The sequence below is a fragment of the Alligator mississippiensis genome, chromosome 1, assembly GCF_030867095.1.
Source record: "Alligator mississippiensis isolate rAllMis1 chromosome 1, rAllMis1, whole genome shotgun sequence".
In the NCBI taxonomy this organism is placed as follows: domain Eukaryota; kingdom Metazoa; phylum Chordata; order Crocodylia; family Alligatoridae; genus Alligator; species Alligator mississippiensis.
In genome coordinates, this window is record NC_081824.1 from 153,921,670 (window position 1) to 153,939,745 (window position 18,076).

At 46.5% G+C, this 18,076-nt stretch overlaps 2 protein-coding genes across 5 annotated transcripts in view; one reads left to right on the forward strand and one right to left on the reverse strand.

Moving 5' to 3' along the window:
- The window catches only part of HEATR1 (HEAT repeat containing 1), a 54,057-nt gene extending 41,898 nt beyond the window's left edge, over positions 1–12,159 (reverse strand). For 2 of the 3 annotated variants that reach the window (XM_019479746.2, XM_006258182.4), the window contains exons 1-6: positions 12,075–12,159; positions 11,389–11,541; positions 5,689–5,905; positions 3,347–3,488; positions 2,692–2,793; positions 1,510–1,650 (exon numbers count right to left, since the gene is read on the reverse strand). In XM_019479746.2, coding sequence (XP_019335291.2) covers positions 1,510–1,650; positions 2,692–2,793; positions 3,347–3,488; positions 5,689–5,905; positions 11,389–11,530 — 744 coding nt within the window. In that variant the 5' untranslated portion in view covers positions 11,531–11,541; positions 12,075–12,159. Of the gene's footprint in view, positions 1–1,509; positions 1,651–2,691; positions 2,794–3,346; positions 3,489–3,608; positions 3,745–5,688; positions 5,906–11,388; positions 11,542–12,074 lie in introns of those variants that run through there. The other variant, XM_019479747.2, reaches the window with a different exon arrangement.
- Positions 12,160–12,247: 88 nt separating this feature from the next.
- Positions 12,248–18,076, forward strand: part of ACTN2 (actinin alpha 2) — a 129,053-nt gene continuing 123,224 nt past the window's right edge. For both annotated transcript variants that reach the window (XM_059715677.1, XM_059715672.1), the window contains exons 1-2: positions 12,248–13,203; positions 16,021–16,210. The gene's annotated coding sequence lies outside the window, so the exon portion shown is untranslated. The remainder of the gene's footprint in view (positions 13,204–16,020; positions 16,211–18,076) is intronic.

The window sequence follows — 18,076 nt, forward strand, 5'->3', positions numbered from 1 at the left end:
GATTTTAGTTCAAAAACAATATTGAGGAAAAATGGAACTTCAGTCTCTTTGACCAGCATCAATGATGTCAGATCTTTGGGTGAGTGATTCCACTCATCTCTTGAGACACAAAAAAAATGAGCTTAGGAGGTACGTGCACACAACACACATGTAATAGTGCACACTCACCGATAGAGATTTTTGGGGCCGATACCAATAGCCAATATTTAAGGAGGCATATTGGCAGATACTGATCTGATTTCCAATACAGCTGCCTCCAGCTGGCAAGTCTGGTGTGGTGGAAGGGGAGGGAAGGGGCATGGGGGGTGAGATCAATGCGCAGCAGCAGCACATGCCCTCCAGATCTGTGGGGCAGGCTGCACAGGGCTCTTCTTGGTGGGGGCTGGGCTTGGAATGGGTGCCAGCAGCGCTGGGAGGATGCTGCACTGACCCCAAATTTCACCGCTGCTCCGCTCCCAGCGCCATCAGCAGCTATCCACCTGGTGCAGTCCTGGCTCAACGCCCTGCCTCCACGCACACACTGGGTGGCTGGCTGGCTGGCTACTGTGGCACTGGGAGCAGAGCAGAGGCAAAATCTGGGATGGATGGATCCTCCCAGCGCCGTCAGCATTCGCTCCAAGCTCCACACAGCCCCGGCTGCAGCCTACCCTGTGCAGATCCAGGGGGCACATGTCCCTCCCCTCTTCCAGTGCCCTCCTGGGGTGCAAGCAGTGGCGGGAGCTGCCTCCCACCCCACAAGCCATGGTTCTGACACCTCCCCCACCAGGCAGCTCCTGCCCCTGCCCCCTCCCTCACCATGGGAGGTATTGATCTGCCCCACAACGCCCCTTCTCTTCCCCCCTCCACTCCCACTACACTGGACTTACCAGCTGGATTCAGCTCTCCACGCTAAATTATCAGCCCCATCAGGCTGATATCTGATACAGCCAGTTTTCTTTATATTGGTACCAATCCGATATTGGACCAATGTATTAGTGTACCTCTACTATAAGTTAGTTCATAAGCAAAATGAGTTCTCAGCTATACCATTATCTTTTCAACAACGTTCACAATGACTGGGAGATATGATTTAGACTACGTACATGGCCCAGCTGTCTCCCAGTTCCTGCCTTTCCTCAACCCAGGGTAGGTAGAGGACTGTCATTCCAGCTATTTTTATAATTCCTTTGATAGCCAGAGTATCCCATTTCCCAACATTCTACATTATGAGAAGTGTATCATATCAAAGCCAGGTGGACATAGGTCACTTCCACAGTCCCACAATAGCAACACTAAATTGGCCAAAGTTTACAATCAAGCCAGCATGTTCTAAAAAATTAAGCATCACTTCACATTTTTACTAGTTTGTAGACACCAAAAGGAATGCAGAAAAAGTGAGATATATTTTGCTTACATAGATCCTTTCGTAATTTGTCCCAGTGTGAAAATCCCTTGTGAATGTTAATTACAGAAATCTTGTCAGGAAAATAAGCCAAGGGATATCATACAAGAGAGGAAAATATTGGGTACCTTTTGGATATAAGGGAGCAGTTTGGAGATTATGGTGTCTGTAATCTTCTCTACAGCCCCAAGAGCAGATACAATGGTGGAGGCATAAAAAGTAAGCAGGACTCTCAACTGAGACGAACTACCAGGATACGCTGAAAAGACCTAGGAGCAGATGGAAATAAACGTTATCCAGGTATTGGAACAAGATTCTAAAGCAAGAAGAAACATATAGCATATCCAAAACATGCAAGGTCTTAAATTAATAATTTCTGAACTCCATGTATTCTCTTTGTCTTGACGTATCCTAGCAAGCTAAGTAACTCGGACTGCTACATCTGGCACTTTTCTGAGATCATATAAGCCTATATTTTGGTCCATTAATAGAAAATGATTATTTTTTTTTTACCATCAAAATAAACAGAGGTAACATTCACTACTTTAAACACATACTTGATGCGTCTATGACAACTCTCAAGAGAGGCATCCAAGCGTAAAGATTAGTTACAAATTGAGTGGATGGCATTAGCTTATATAAAATAAGAATGGCTTTGATTTCTCCGTACATGCTGCAGAACCATTCTTTTGGAGTCACTCCAGGACACTGATCAACTCTGTTCATTCATCAAGAAGGTCCACCTCCCCATGCTCTCCTCCAGCAAAAACAAAACAAAACCAAGCAACCAACTCCTTCCCTCATGTCCTCCCCCCCCGGGACAGCCATATGTGCTGTCCTGCACAACTGGCTAATAGCATTTTGGCTCTTCTACTTGATCAATATCTGTTCCATCAGAAATATTCATCACTTGAGGCAACATACTAGAATACCTGACCAATGCTCAATCCTGCTGGAGATGGGCTGCCTGGTGTCTCTTTCGAAGCTGGCCAGGCAACTAGCAACACCAGTTGTAGCAGACAAGGGCCCGATCCTGACTGCATTCCTCCCTTTTCAAAATCCTAGATCTGCTGTTGTACTTGACCACTTAATGGGTCTAACACTTAAAACTGTCTATTCCCAATCATACCCTTTTACTAATTTCTGCTCAGTTCTCTCTTTTTGTATGAATTATCAACATGGGCTTCAAGAAAAGGTTTTCAGATTGTTTGGCAATGAACTGAGTGTTTTTATTTCACCTAAATTCAAAACCTGCATAAACATGTAAAATGGTGAAAGATATCTCTACTATGCTAGAGGGCTTTACCAACCTTTACAGATTTTGTCACCAGACTGCAAATGAAATCCATGAAGCCCAGGTCTTTGTGGCAGTGTGTAATTAAAGTACCTCTAGCCAGGGGGACTCCAGGTCTCTATCCAGGGTAAAAATCAAAGAAAAAAAAAGAATTAGAAAAAAAATGGGATGTAAAAATCAGTATATACTACAATAAAGTGCAAAATCTGAAAGAAACAGGAGCATCATCTCCATAAATCACACTGAATAATCAGCTATCCTGATTTAAGCTAAAATAAGTAATGGATTCCCCTCACCCTGCTCAGATTTTTCTCTCCTTCTCTTTAACTATAGAAAACGTTGTCAGTAATCGACATGCTTTCCTACTTGACTGCAAATATATTACATGTTAAAAGCAGTTTTTTTTCCCAAAATAAAGCCTTTGTTATAATCAATTTTCCTTTTTTCTTGAAGAAAGGAAAGAAAAAGAAAAGAAAAAGAAGAAAGAGACGCATCAGAAATGAGACACACATTTAGTTCCTAACTCCATAAGGTCTGCAAGGATGATCTTGATCTGTAAATGCACAGACAAAAGACACATGTTCACAGACGTGACAATGGAAATAGAATGATCTCAAGTAGAGAAAGCATACTTTCTCACAGTCCCCATTTAGATCTTTTCTCTATTTTACCCTTATTGGATCCAACCAATTCCATCTGTGAGTTGGGTCTGTAATTTTCAGAAGCTGGATAACTCGCACAAACAGTTTAGTCTCATGATACGGCAAAACACAACCAATCAAACTGTCCGGGTTGTAGAGATGGATATGAAACCTATGGAAAAAAAATTAAAATGCTTAGACATTACAACAAGTTTCATAGTGCAGGATCCAGCCACTCACTTCTTGAATAGCTAAGTTTGTTTTTTAAGTAGAATCATAGTAAAGCATTTACTTGAATTTAGGACGAGGTCCTGTCTCCCTCTACCCCACGAATCAGCATGGGGGGAGAAGCCCCTCATCTTAGATTCACATACAAAGCAGAGTGGATGGCAGGCAGCTACTGTGGCTCTGACTCTGGCCCTGAGCCCAGGTCCGGGTCAGATCCACAGGAGCAGCCTCCCACAGCATCATCCCCCACATTTGCCGTCTGCAGCTTCTGCCCCTTCTCCCCCTTAGTGGCAAGCACAGCTTGGTTCCAGCTGGATTCCCTCCTGGGCACAGAGTACATGAAACTGTGCCCCCTGTCCAGCCAATCAGCAACACTGACACTGCTGCATGGCCTGGCAGTGGCTATGCTTTCATGTGCTATGCTCTGTAACCCTGCAGGGAACATAGTCCAAACAGTGTCTGACAGTCAGAATGGAGAAGGGAAAAGAGATTATGGAGAACTGGAGGTAGGGGAGTGCAGGTGCCAGGAAGCAGGCAGAAGGGGAAGTAGGGAGGCATAGGGTTAGGGAAATACTTGACACCTCCCTCCCAGCCGCTGCTTTCTCTGCTGTAGCAGTGAGTGGGGTATGAATTCAAGACAACCCTCCAATAACTAGATTCTATAAAAAATGATAACAAATGTATAATTTTTCCATATACAGAACCTAATTATTGGGGGGGGTTGTCTTAAATTCAAGGTTGCCTTAGATTTGAATAAATATAGTGACTACCCTATCAGATGAGACCCGAGATTCCTCTCATCCAATATTGTGGTTCTAGCCATGGCCAGTTGTAGATACCAAGGAGGAAGGAAAAGAAGATAGCACACCTTGCAACTATATAGTAAGAGGGCCTGAAGAAAAGTTTTTTCCCTTGCTAGAGAGACACCTGTGCCCTGAAGCAACTGTTTTATTTCCATAAATTTTAAGGCCTAAAAGGGCCACCTGAGCTTCAGCATAAATAAGTTTGCAACCCAACCAATACGTAAGCAATAGCCATTGATGTTGTGATGTGCTTTTCATTCTACATCTATCAAAAGAATCTTCTGTAAATAAAGACAGTAGCACATTACCAAATTTATAGTTCATTTTCTTTCCCATTTTCACTGTTCTAGAATTTTAAAAAGTATTTAGCACTCACTATTTTATGTTACATCATTAGATTAGACCAGGGGTTGGCAACCTACAGCCCCAGGCCAGATCTGGCCCATGGATATGGGACTCCATCAGCATTTACTTGTGCAGAGTTTTGACTTGGGCAGTCTCCCTGTGTTGCTGCAGGGAAAAGTGGCAGCAGTGGCCGATGCCTAATGCCCACCTGCCTCTGACCCAGGGTGGGTCATTCCAGCCCACAGCCAGAAAAAGTTGCCTACTCCTGGATTATACTACATGGTACATCCTTCACATTTTGTATTGAAAAATGTAGTTATTCTACAAAGCACTTTTCATGCTGAAGGAAGCCATACAAAAGTTTCCTAAACTCATCTAAAAAGCAGCCTGAGCCAGAGAGCAGTAACCAATAACAGAGACTGGAAATGTGGTCAAGGACAGAAGAGACCTGCTGCTCTGTCATAAAGTGCTGTGGAAGCATTAGAGTCCGCACAGACGGCTACATCTTATTCCACCTTTTAGTCACCTAAACAGCATCCTGTTCCACTCTACTCAAGTCCCTGGAAAAAAAACATTAATGTGCCTACTTATGTCACAAGCCATCTTGGCCTTAAGACTAAATCAGAAAAGGCAGAAAGCAGGTGAACTCACCCAGCTTTTGAGGTAACTGTTCTCAAAGGACTCAAGCAAAGTGTAATAGCATCACACTGAGGGCATAATAGGAGAACAGGATGAAGCCCAGAGGGTATAGAAAGAACCTAGTCAACTTCTTATCTAAAAGACCCATAATTTAATTTGCAAGGAATTAAATTAAATCTCATTTTGCAAAGATGAAGATTTGAATCAATTATTTCACGATTTTAATCTCTAGTTCCAGTGATCTCAGGCAAACATCACCCAAACCATCCTGACAGGAGTGTGGGGAAGGAAGCAGGGGGGGAGTCTTAAATGTTTCATAATCATATCTATTAACACACAGATGATTTATATAGTTACCTGTGAATCAGCCACTCAAGGCACTTTTGTGCTGGTTTAAGCATGAAGTAAGGGGACAGGTGGATCAGGAACAAAGAAATATTCTCATCCAGCTGCTGGTTTACTACTTTACTCTGAACACTCCGCTCCAAGCCTTTTGATGTAACACTGAACAAAGTAGAATGAAACATCTCAAAGGAAGGATCGATCCCAGTCAGTTCCTCTAAACCAGTGCAACCTAGGAAAAAACGGTATGGGGTGAAAAGCCATCCAGGTTCTCCTCCTTCCCATGCAAGAATCATGTGCGTTATCCTGACCTCTCTCATACTACAACACCAAACACCATTATAACAGAGAGCATCATGCCTACTATTTCAATAATCTTTTTCCTATCCCATAACCAGGAGGCCACACTGCTCCAAAAATATATTTTGCCAAAGTAGTGAAAGCTTTGAGAATTCACCTCACTTTTGAAGTGCCAGCTCTCAGGGATGTGGACACAGCAGATTCCTGAATTCTAAAATTCTAAACCTGGATTGGACAGCAGCTCCGTCTAAGAACTTCAATTTAGATGGGCTAACTGAAACTTGGTGGAAACCTACCCATGATTGGGCAGTAAGCATTGAGGGCTATAGGCTGTACAGATGTGATAGAGTAGGGAGAAAAGGGAGGGGGTATTTTTATCTATGTGAAGGAGCAATATACATCTTCCATAATCAAGACGGGACCAGAGAAGGGGCAAACTGAAGTACTGCGGGTCAGAATGCAAGGGGCTAGGGGGAAAGGGACTTGGTAGTGGGGGTTGTCACAACCCAAAGTTGTGATTTTTTGTTTGTGTGTGCTTTGGCACTGCTAAATTATTTTCCCCGCTAAATTGCAGCTTCTTTGCACGGTGGAGTTTTCTGCTGCAGAAGAGAACCCCAGTGCAACGGAGAATTTCCCGCCAATTTGAAGCTTTTTTTGCATGGTGCATTTCTTTTTGCATCTAAGAAATGCTCGGTGCAAGGAGTTCCCGCCATTTGTATGAGAATTCGTGCCACATTATTGGCCAGTTCTAAAATATGCACACGTGGCGGCTAGCGATTGGCTTGCTAGCCGTATAAAGAGCTTGGGTGGTTTCCACCCAAGTCAGAGTGAAAGAGAGAAAGAAAACCTTCGCCTCACGTGAAGATCTCTAAGCGCTGCGGATCCTTACGGACCCAACGCATTTCATAAAAGGCAATAGAGGCCTGAACAGCCTCTAGCCTCTCCCCGTCGCCGATAGATTCCTAGACGTATCCCTTCCTGCACGAGAAACTACCGAACCCATGGAGCTTCAACAACTCCGTGGGGAAGAACGAACTTGTCGTAGTCCTCTAACGAGGATTTAAGCGGAGCTGTGCCTGGAAACTGTCCAGCCTACACCATGACCATCTTTGGTGTAAGTAAACAATCTTTGAATCAACCACTACGCGTCCGTGACTAATTCTAGCTCGCCCCCAGTCTTCTCTGACCCTGTGTGCCCGGGCTGCTGGCCACAGCCCGCGTGCGCAAAGACGGGCCCGGATCGCCCCCGGCCCGCACAGGGGTCTACTATAGGCTGCCACATCAGGATGAGGAGTTAGACCTGGAATTCCCTAGACAGCTCTCAAGAGGCCATATGGTCAAGGGACATAGTTGTCATGGGTGACCTAAACTACCCTGACGTCTGCTGGGAGGAACAGTCAGCTAGATCCAACCATTCGTGTAGGTTCTTAGCAGGACTTTCAGCTAACACAGGAGGTACGCACTCCAACTAGAGGAAATGCCTTACTGGACTTGGTCCTGGCTACAGGGGATGACTTGGTGGGGGATTTACTGACACAAAGTAATCTAGGGAACAGTGACCATCACTTGATTGAATTCACTATCTGGCGCAGGGTGGGAAAGATAACCAGTAGGGAAGAAGTGCTAGATCAGAAAGGCTAACTTCAGTGTGCTCAGGAGATTAGTTAGTGAGGCACTGAAGATCAGGAGGACTGGTGAGACAGGAGTCCAGAAAGGGTGGTCGTTCCTAAAGGGAGCAATCCTATGGGCGCAGGAGGAGACAATCCCATTGCGCAGGAAAGGGGGCAAAGGGGCCAAGAAACTCTCTTGGCTGAATAGAGAAATCCAAGAAAGCCTTGGGGCAAAAATAAGAGGCATATAAGGCGTGGAAGCAGGAAGTAGCTACCAAGGTGAAGTATACCTACTAGGCCCCCACTTGCAGGGAGGCAGTCAGAAAGGCCAAAACAGAAATGGAACTTAGGCTGGCAACAAAATTAAAGACAACAAAAAGTCCTTCAGGTGTATAGGCAGCAAAAAGAAGATGCAGGGCAGCATAGGACCCCTACAGAACAAACTAGGGTAATTAGTGATGGGGGGACAAAGCCGAGCTCTTCAATTAGTTTTTTACCTCTATAGTCCTGAACTTGGATCAGGACAAATCTCCCAATTGGATCATAGCCAGACACAAAAGGGAAACCAGCCCACCAACTGTTAGCAGTAACTTAGTGAAAAGACACTTAGAGGAGCTGGATGTGTTTATGTCCACAGGCCCAGATGATCTTCATCCAACGGTGCTGAAGGAATTGGCCAGCATCATAGCACAGCCACTTGCATGGCTGTTTGAGCGCTCTTGGTGCTCAGGTCAGGTCCCAGAGAACTGGAAAAGGGCCAATGTGGTCTCTATTTTCACGGATGTGCGGGCTGGGCCCTGATCCCGCCCTCGTCGCCACGCGCGGCGGTGATTCTGATCCCATTCTGGCCGCCACGGGCAAGCTGGGAGCGAATCGGGGTCGTACCGGACCCATCTTCGGTGCACACGGGCTGTGGCCAGCAGCCCGGGCACGCGGGGCGGGAGAGAACCGTGGGGCGGTTTAGTGCACGCGAGTTAGAATTAGTTACGGAGGCGTAATGGTTGATTGAAAAGATTATTTACTTACACCCAAAGATGGCATTGGTGTAGGCTGGACAGGTTTCCAGGCACAGCTCCCGCTTGAACCCTCGTTGGAAGACTCTGACAAATCGATTGCTCCCACGGAGTTTGCTAGGCTCCATGAGTCCGGTAAAGTTGGGTTCGAAAAGTTTCCCCGGAGTTATTCAGGCTCCGCGGGTCCGATAAGTTTTCCCCGGAGTTTGCTAGGCTCCGCATGTCCGAAGTTACAGGAAAGGGATACGTCTAGGATTGCGCTCGGAGACGGGGAGAGGCGAGAAGTGAAAGCTCCGTAGGCTCGGTTCTATTGCCTCTATTGCCTGCTTAGGGGAGGCGCGCCAGGTCCACGAGGGTCCGCAGCGCTTGGAGATCTTCACACAGAATCTCTCCCTCTTCCTCCCTCCTCCGGATGTTCGTGGAGTCCTCCAACTTGGGCGGAAACCACACAAGCCTTTTGTACGGCTAGCAAGCCAATCGCTAGCCGCCACGTGTGCCTAAATTAGGAATTGGCCAATAACATGGCGCGGATCCTAATACAAATGGCGGGAACTTCTTTACAGCGTGCATCACTACGGTGCAAGAAAGAGATGCATGCTGCAAAGAAGCTGCAATGCGGCGGGAAATCCCCCGCTGCACCAGAGTTCTCTCTAGCAGCAGAGAACTCTACCATGCAAAGAAAGCGACAAATTGGCGGGAAATAATTTAGCAGTGCCGAAGCGCGCACACAAACAAAAAAAATCACAACTTTTGGTTGTGACAAAGGAGAGGAAGGAGAATCTAGGTAACTATAGACCAGTTAGTCTCACCTGTATCCTCAGGAAAACTTGTGAAAAAACTATTAAGGACCACATTTGTGGCAGTCAAGTGGGGAAAGCAATGATAAAGGGCAAGCAGCACAGATTCATAGCCTGACTAACTTTTTTTATGACCAGGACATAAAATGCTGAGACCTAGGAATCGAAGTAGATGTCATCTACTTGGATTTTAAGAAGGCCTTCGATATGGTATCTCATTCTATTCTCACAGATTAACTGAGCGGCTGTGACGCGGATGATTACATGGTCAGGTGGGTGGCAAATTGGCTTAGGGTTCACACCCAGAGAGTGGTCGTGGATGGGGCAGTATCAACCTGGACAGGTGTGGGCAGTGGAGTCCCACAAGACTTGGTCCTTGGACTGGTGCTGTTCAATGTCTTCATCAGTGACTTGGATGAGGGCGTGGAAAGCACTCTGTCCAAATCTGCAGACGATACTAAACTATAGGATAAAGTTAACAGACCAGAGGATAGAGAACAGATCCAGGCAGATCTGGACAGCTTGGAAAAGTGGGTGAAACAGAATAGGATGCAGTTCAATAAGGACAAGTGCAAGGTGCTGCATCTACAGAGAGGGAATCACCAGCATACTTACAGGCTGGGGGAGGACTTTCTCAGCAGCACAGCATTGGAAAGGGATCTTGGGGTCACTGTTGGCTCCAAGATGCATGTAATGAAGTGCTCAGCAAAGCTAACTGCACTTTATCATGCATTAGCAGGTACATGACAAATAGGTCCAGGGAAGTCATACTTCCCCTTTATGCAGCATTGGTCATGGTGCAGTTGGAGTAATGTGTCCAGTTTTGGGGGCTGCACTTCAAGAGGGATGTGGACAACCTTGAGAGGGTTCAGAGCAGGGCCACTCATATGGCTGGGGGCCTGTAGGCAAGCCCTACAAGGAGAGATTGAAGGCCCTGGATCTTTTCAGCCTCCGCAAGAGAAGGCTGAGAAGTGATCTTGTGGCCGCCTACAAATTCACTGAATTGGCGGCAAGGAATAGGAGATGCTGTTTACCAGGGCACCCCTTGGACTAACTAGGAACAACGGCCACAAATTGATGGACAGCAGATTTAGATTAGACACAAGGAAAAACTTTACAGCAAGGGTTGCCAGAATCTGAGACGGGCTTCCACGGGAGGTGGTTCTCCCCTACCTGGGAATGGTCTTTAAGAGGAGGCTAGACATGCACCTAGCTGGAGTTATCTGATCCCAGCGCTCTTTCCTACCCAGGGCAGGGATTCAGACTCGATGATCTGCTAAAGTCCCTTCAGACCCAAACATCTATGAATCTATGAACTTGGACAAGTCATTGCACCTCCTGCCTCTGTTTCCCCAGATATAAAATCAGTATCAATATTACACACTAAGTTCAAAGAGGTCCTGCCTGTAAAAAACAGAAGGGAACCAACCAATCAGAAGAGGTATGGGAAAAACCTATAAATAAATACATAGCATCTCTTGATTCATAAATAATATGATCACACATGACTTTTCTATGATCTATGGCCTCAGGTACTAGATCGGGGGCCAGGCCTGACTGGAGCCAGTTTACAGGGCTGGTCCATAGGGTGCCATGTGCAGCATGCCCCCCCCGGCCCCACATGTAGTACGCACCTGGAGTGGAAGAGGGGGTCAGCATGAGGTGCGTGCACACTGCATATGGTGCCCTGCTGGACTGGCCATATATGCTGGCTCCAATGCAGCCCGATTCAGCCTGCAGGCTGACTCTGCTAGCCTCATCCAGGCATTGCAGCCTGATGAGTTTGATGCCCCTGGGCCAGAACAAACCGGTAAAACAAAGGAAAAGAGACAACTCCAAGTGCTGTCAAACCGACAGAGGACAGAGATGGCAAAGCACAGGAGATGTTTTCCCTCTCATCACTTTCAGCCACAGTTACCTGAGACCAACATTATTTCCAAACAGAAATGTGACTGTAAAGTTGCATTTACAAGGCACCACTATTGCCTCACTCACCAAGTGCGAAGAAGGTGTCCCGGTCAATAGTGGCAGCTTCCTTGCAATCAAATAGCAAGGAAGCTGCTTCACTTCGAGACAGGAGGCTGGGATCATTCTGGGGCAGAGCAAGCCGTTTCAGCTGCTGGGCGAGGGAAGTCATTTTTTACGTGCCTGCAAAAAAACCCAACAAAACAAGCCATTAACCCTCACTGAAAAAAACCCCCAAGTCATACGCATGCCAAAACAAAACATCACACCAGACTCTTCTCGGGACCTGCTCTCTCTGTCAGTTTACATCAAACCCAACAACATTCCTGCCCTCAGCGACTAAGAAGTGCCAGTGACATGAATCGCAGCTTCAGCCACCGCCCCGCACGAGGGTCGAGTGTCAGTGCAGATCCCGCGGGGGACACTGCTTCCCGATGGATGCGACTGTCCCGGCACCCATCGCATACGTGGCACAACGCACAGGTGAGCAGCTCCCAGGCATCTAGGCGGGCCCCGCGGGTGCCACGGTGGCACCACAGAAGTGACAGCCCAGCTCTAAAAGGACCCAGGCAGGGCTTGGAAACGGGGAGCCGCTGCACAGCGGGCTTCCGCCAGCTGCCCCTAGCACGTGCAGGCACGGCCAACCCTGGGGGTCCCCCCGGGAACGGGTGGGAGGAGACACGCGGCGCCCCCAGGAGCCCGGTCCCGGCACGAACCTGGCGCGCCGGCTTCCACATGCGGCACGGAAGCTCCCACGTGGTCCACAGCCAATTTCCCTTCTGACCCGGAAGCAGTACGGTCACTTCCTGCTGGGGGAGTGGCGCCTGTGCTGGACTACGCATGCGCTTAGGCACTTCGCTTCCTTGATACCGTAGATTTTCCTCCCCACCTCTTCGGGTTTCTCCAGCTGCAGCTTTCTGACGAGCGCAGCGCATGCGCAGCTCGTGTTGTTCCCGCGGGCGGGGCTGGCCCGTTCTGCCGCCCCTGGGCTGGCCAATCGCAGGGCTCCGCGCCTGGCAAAGCACCAGCTACGGGATGCACGTGGTGGAGGGTTTGGTTTTGAGGAAACTCAGGTTTTGCGGCAGAACAGGGCTACTCAGCCTTGGGGACGGGGTTCAGGCTGCAGGCACTGGGCCAGCCTCACCTTGGGCAACAGTCTTGCTTTGTGCCCAGCGTGACTCCTCTCCCCCCAGAGTGCAATGCAGACCCCGCTCCCAGCACGTTGTCCTGCACCCACGAGTTCCCAGAACCTGGAAGAGTAGGGTTGCCACCCAGGAATGATATTTAATTCCTGGAGGCTCCAGGGCAATTTCCAGGAGGCTGCTGAGAGTCACCCAGCAGATAAACGATAAGGCATTCATTAAAATAGATATTAAATGTGAAATTCAATTTGTACAGCAGTCCAGTGGGTTTTTTAAATGTAGTAGGGATGTGCATTTGCTCTCCTGACAAGGTCTACTCAGTACAGTAGAGCAGTCATTATGTCATGTGATGAAACCTCCTAGAATAGCTTCAAATAGAGTTGGCAACCCTACGGAAGAGGAGGGGGGAGCCAGTGCTCCCAGCCACCATGAGGCATGGGAGATGTGGTGTGCCTGTGGGCTGCCAGTTGGGCAGAAGCAGAGCCAAAGGGGCTGAGTGAGGCACCTAATGCCAGAAAGCTAATGAGAAGAAGGCTAAAAGTGCAGTGCGGCTTCAGTTGAGCTGTTGGCTTGGTCAGCGTGTGTGTGTTTTCTCTCCCAGCACCGCGGGACCTTGGGATGCGAGTGGGAGCCAGAGGAATTCAGATAAAATGTTTTTAAAGCCATGTGAGCTCATCTCCTGCCTTGGGTGTGCTGATTCCAGGTTTGTAAATACTTGTGGGGGGCAATCCTGAGGAAGGTCAACACATCCAAACTCCCAGTGCTCTCTGACACCCCTGTGTTATGTACCTCCAAATCGAAACTTGTATTTCTTCTTGATGTTTCTCCTCCTGGAATAACCTGCAGGAAGCTACTGAAGGGAGTATGGTTTGGGATAAATTGGTATATGTGGGGAAAGAAAATTGGGTAATGCTGTTAAAAAAAATTCTTGAAAATGGTTCTGTTTTTCAGTGCTTTTCAACAGTGTGAGAAGTTAGATTTTTAGGTCTCAAGGTTCTGACACTTTTTTTGCCCATTTTAGTTGCTTTTTAATAAGCTGCAGACGAGATCTGACAGCAAATGCATTGCCTGCTTATGGGTACTGTAGATGGCAGTATCTTGCCATACAAAGGACATGCAAGCAGTCAATATAAGTATAAGCCTTAATTTTTCTGAAGAGTTATGTATTTACTTAATGTTATGCACTGGGAGTAGTTCCATTAATGTCAGTGGGGGTGTGAACATGTGTAACGTTAAACATGTTTATACTTTTTTGAAGGACTGGGACCAAAGAAAGTACTTGAAGGCCAGCACCTAAGCCTTATTTCTGAAGCTATCTATCCTTTCCTCTCCTAGACCAGATGGAGCTGGGTGTTAACTTTGCATAGATCAGCACCTCTGTTTAAAGTGGCACTATCTATGTACATCTGGGCTGGGAGGGTGAGGAAGGCTATTGTCACAACAAGCGAGCTGTTTAGGGTTACTACCCTGCTGTTTTGATGGTGCTGATCTGATCTGGAGGATGTTTGTTTATCTGACTATTGTCATCTCCCCTGCTTGTTCTCACATCCGGCTCATTTGGCAAATTAGTTGGCATGCTGTGATACAAATCAACATGCCAGTTTATCACATTTATCAGCATAGCTAACAGCTGTATACATCTTTTTTTACCCAAGGTCAGCAGGAGACTGAATCATATTAAACATAATCTAGACCTCTGTGTATGTACATACTTCTGTGTATGAAAAAACAACATTAGAGTGTGCAGGTTTCTGAAACAGCAGACAGCTATTTTTTTTTTAATTAACTTGGGGATAGCTGATTAAAATTGGCTGTTTACAAGCTGTTTCAAATATTCTTGCTAGGTAAATGGGAAGTTATAGATTCTGACAGATGTTTAGGACAACTGTTGCCTTCCTGGAAAGAGGCCCACAAAGACAAGAAGGGGGTTTCTTTTGTTTCATTTACTTTTGGTTTTTTATGGGGGTTTTTTGTTTCAACTCTAAGCAGAGGTTCAGAGTTCTCTCAAAACTCCCATCTAGGAATGAATTAGAGCAGGGATGTCAAATATATTGCCCGTGGGCTGGATTTGACCCATGCAGCCACTGTATCTGGCCTACCAGGCTACTGATGGGTCACGGGAAATTAGGGAGCATGACCAGCCCCAGAATCCAGAGTGCTCGGGCCTTTGTTGACATGGCAGTAGGTGGCAGGAGAGCTAACCAGCTGATGCAGCCCAGCCCAGCTGCTGCCCCCACCACCACTACATGCCCTATGCTGGACCTGGAGCCAGAGCTGTTGCCACCATGTGCTCTGTGCCAGAGCTGAAGCTGCTGCCCTGACATGAAAAACATATGGGGGTGGCAGCTCCAGGTCTGGCATAGGGCACATAGTGGGAGCTGGAGCTGCCACTGCCACCAGAGCCACCCTGTGCCCTAGACCAGATCTGGCTTGCAAGGAGCCCTGTTATTCAGATCAGGCCCAGGGTATGAGGTGAATTTAATGCTCCTGAATTAAAGGAACCAAGACACTTCCCACTGGCAGAAAGAAATGTCCTTGATCAAGCACCAGGAAGGATGTTCTGAGGAAATACAGAGACACTGAGTGTTGAAGGAAACTATGGGGATAGGTTTTGTAATTTCCTAACTTGAAGCTGAATGCAGGAAAAAGCTTTTCCCAAATTCATATTCTCCATGTTAAACCAGAACTCCTGAGAGAGGGAGGTTTTTGTATTTTAAGCCTGAACCTGTTCTTACTAGTCTGTCTACTGCTTGTTCCCTGCCCTTACTGCATAGTCCTAACAGGTTTTATGGAATTATAGACAAGATTAATTCTATTACTAGTTACTATTAACCACTCTTGAAACAGTGAAACAAATTAAATAAACTATTTCCTGAGTTCTTGGAATTGGGGTGGGAGAAACGATGAGTTTTGAAGTTTTAATTTTTTTCTGATTTTTATTTTTTCTTAATGCAGATGATGTTTGATACTTTTTCAGAAGAGATTGAGATGGCACTTGTGAGAGAGCAGGGGGAGAAAAATTGAGATGGGCTGGGGGACCCTAAGAGTCCCTTTCAATCCTGTATTTCTAATTTCTAATAATAAAATGGCTTGCTTTGAATGTTAGTAATATTCTTGGCTCCCATGGGAACTAGTACCTGGGTCAGGTTTGAAAAGACTGGCCTACGAGGTACAAAAGCAGTTATCTTGCTTGAGCAAGTGCATGCTTGTCTACCATCTCTTTCATCTCAAACCACTTCACAAACGATAGCAAGTGAGTGTGTTCATCCACAGCTGAAATGTGGTTCTTTCGGGGGGATTCTGTGACAACTGTTCACTAGCATGCTGTGACAGTACTCAAAAACAAAGGAGAGGAATTGAAGAAAACTTGCATGCAGAGCCTGCAGAGAGGATTTAAGGAAGCAGAAAGGAAATGTCCAGAGTTACAATGTACTTGTATGGCACCCAACTCTTATGATTTCTCAAAAGCTTCTTAGTCTGTGCAGATTGCTAGCATGTAACTTTTGTGTCTCCTCTATAGCTTCTCCAGTAATACAGTACCCCCCAGCGTCATTTTGGAGGATTAAATCAGTTCTGATTCAGAAGGAAGAGTGCTACTGGCTTGAACTGTCATCTCTGTTTGCCATCCACCTTATGCATTCCCTGAGATTTCCCACACTATTGTTTAAATGCAACTCTGCTGTGCTTCTGAAATTTGACAGGAGTTCAAGGTAATACTGTGGCATTAAAATCTTCCTAGTGTAAACTTATTACAATATCTATAATGTTTCTTTTAGTTTTTGCAGTGGCTAAAATTTTCAGGGGTGTGTGTTTTTTTCCCTTTAAAGCAGTGGCACCCAAGTCCACCAGATGAGTGGTGCAGGGTTGTCCTGCCAGCTGGATCCTGCATGGGGTTGATTTGTGGGTGCAGTCTGGCATGCCAGCCTGACCTGACTCTGTGCACCCACATCCAGTTACTCACTGACCTGATTTTGTGAATCCAGATCCAGCTCTGTGCTGGAGCAAACTAGCATGCAGGGACAGATTATTCAGCCTGTGTCATGCTGGTTCATGGGTGACCAAGCATGGGGGTTACCCAGGGACAGAAGAAGCAACCAAGATCCAAAGGGAGTGTCCAGAGTCTGAGTATAGGGGAGCCAGGAAACCAGATGATCTGTCTAGGGAACCAAGTGAGAGATTCAGAGAGTCAGGCAGAGTGCAGGGTCAGGAGGCTAGCCAGGTCAGGTGTCTAGAAGATTAAACCAGTGTCAGGTTAGGGAGCCAAAGGGTCAGGCCAAACTCAGGGTCCGTGGGCAAGCGGAGTTGGATAGCCAGATAATCTATCATCTTGTGTCAATAGAGGCACAAGCCAGGGATGAGGAGGCCTGGGTACAAGATTGAGTTTTGTTGCCCAGACACTTCCCCTTCCAGGCCAGGATTTTTTATGGGAAGGAATAAAGGGTCCACTGATCCTAATTAGCCACTCCAGGTGCAGGGAGTGGGCAGGTGGCTACACCCAGATATTGGGTTCTGACCACCTATTCCACGCCAATCCTCAGATGAGGAGCCAGCAGACTCGGATGAGTGACTGGCAGGCAGGTTGAGGCCCTAGGTTTGAGGCTGTGGTCTGAACCTGCAGGGCTCCCTGGAGTTGTGGAAACTTGGCAATTAACACTGCCATTGTTCCCCTGCAGGGAGCCCTGTGGGCCAGAGGTTGAGCCCCACTGCTTTTAAGCAAAAGTAGGTATTTGTTTGTGTATAGTTGATAGATCATCTTACCAGTCAGCTATCATATGTCCTTGAATTGAACTTGACAGTTTCTGGATGAAGTGGTTTTTTTTTTATTTTGTCATGTGCTTTGCTAAGTATGAATGTTTAAATATTTTGGTAACATTTTTTGTGGCCATTTAAAATTGGCCATTGTAAACAGAGAACTGACATTCGTGACATGTATGGCTATCAGAGACCTGAAGCAGTTGTTACACATGTGGGCTTTCTCTATGAGTACAACTCAGATCAGGCAGCCACACAGGTTTTGCATAACAGAGGTCTGCATTTGCATCTCAAGGAGAGCCAATATCCTAGTGCTGAAATCTGTCTGTAACCAGATACAGCAAAGCTGCAGTGCCAAATGCATGAAGTATAATCAGGTATCTAGGTTGTAGCTGTATTGATCTACAGGCAAAAGGAATCAGAACTTGTGGCAGAGGTGATATCTTTTATTAGACCAACTAGATATGAATTTTTCCACCCAGGAGAAATTTTACAATCTTTGCATTGTCCTCTGCCCAAGGAAAGGTGAAGGGTGAGTGTGTCTGAAAACTTGCAAATAAAGCCTTTTTTTTTTTTGCAAATATCTAGTTGGTCTAATAAAAGATATCACCTCTGCCACAAGTTCTGATTCCTGAAGTATTGAATGGGTTGTTGTTAGAATGTTTAGACAAACTGTTTCAGAGAGAGTAGTGTAAAAGAAAGAAAATAAGGAAGTATCCCTCTGTTAAAAGTATACATCCCCAATTAAGTGACACCTTTCATAACTACAAAGAAGAATCTGGTCTGATCAAGCTCTGAAGGCTTCAGTGAAACAAAGAAATTTC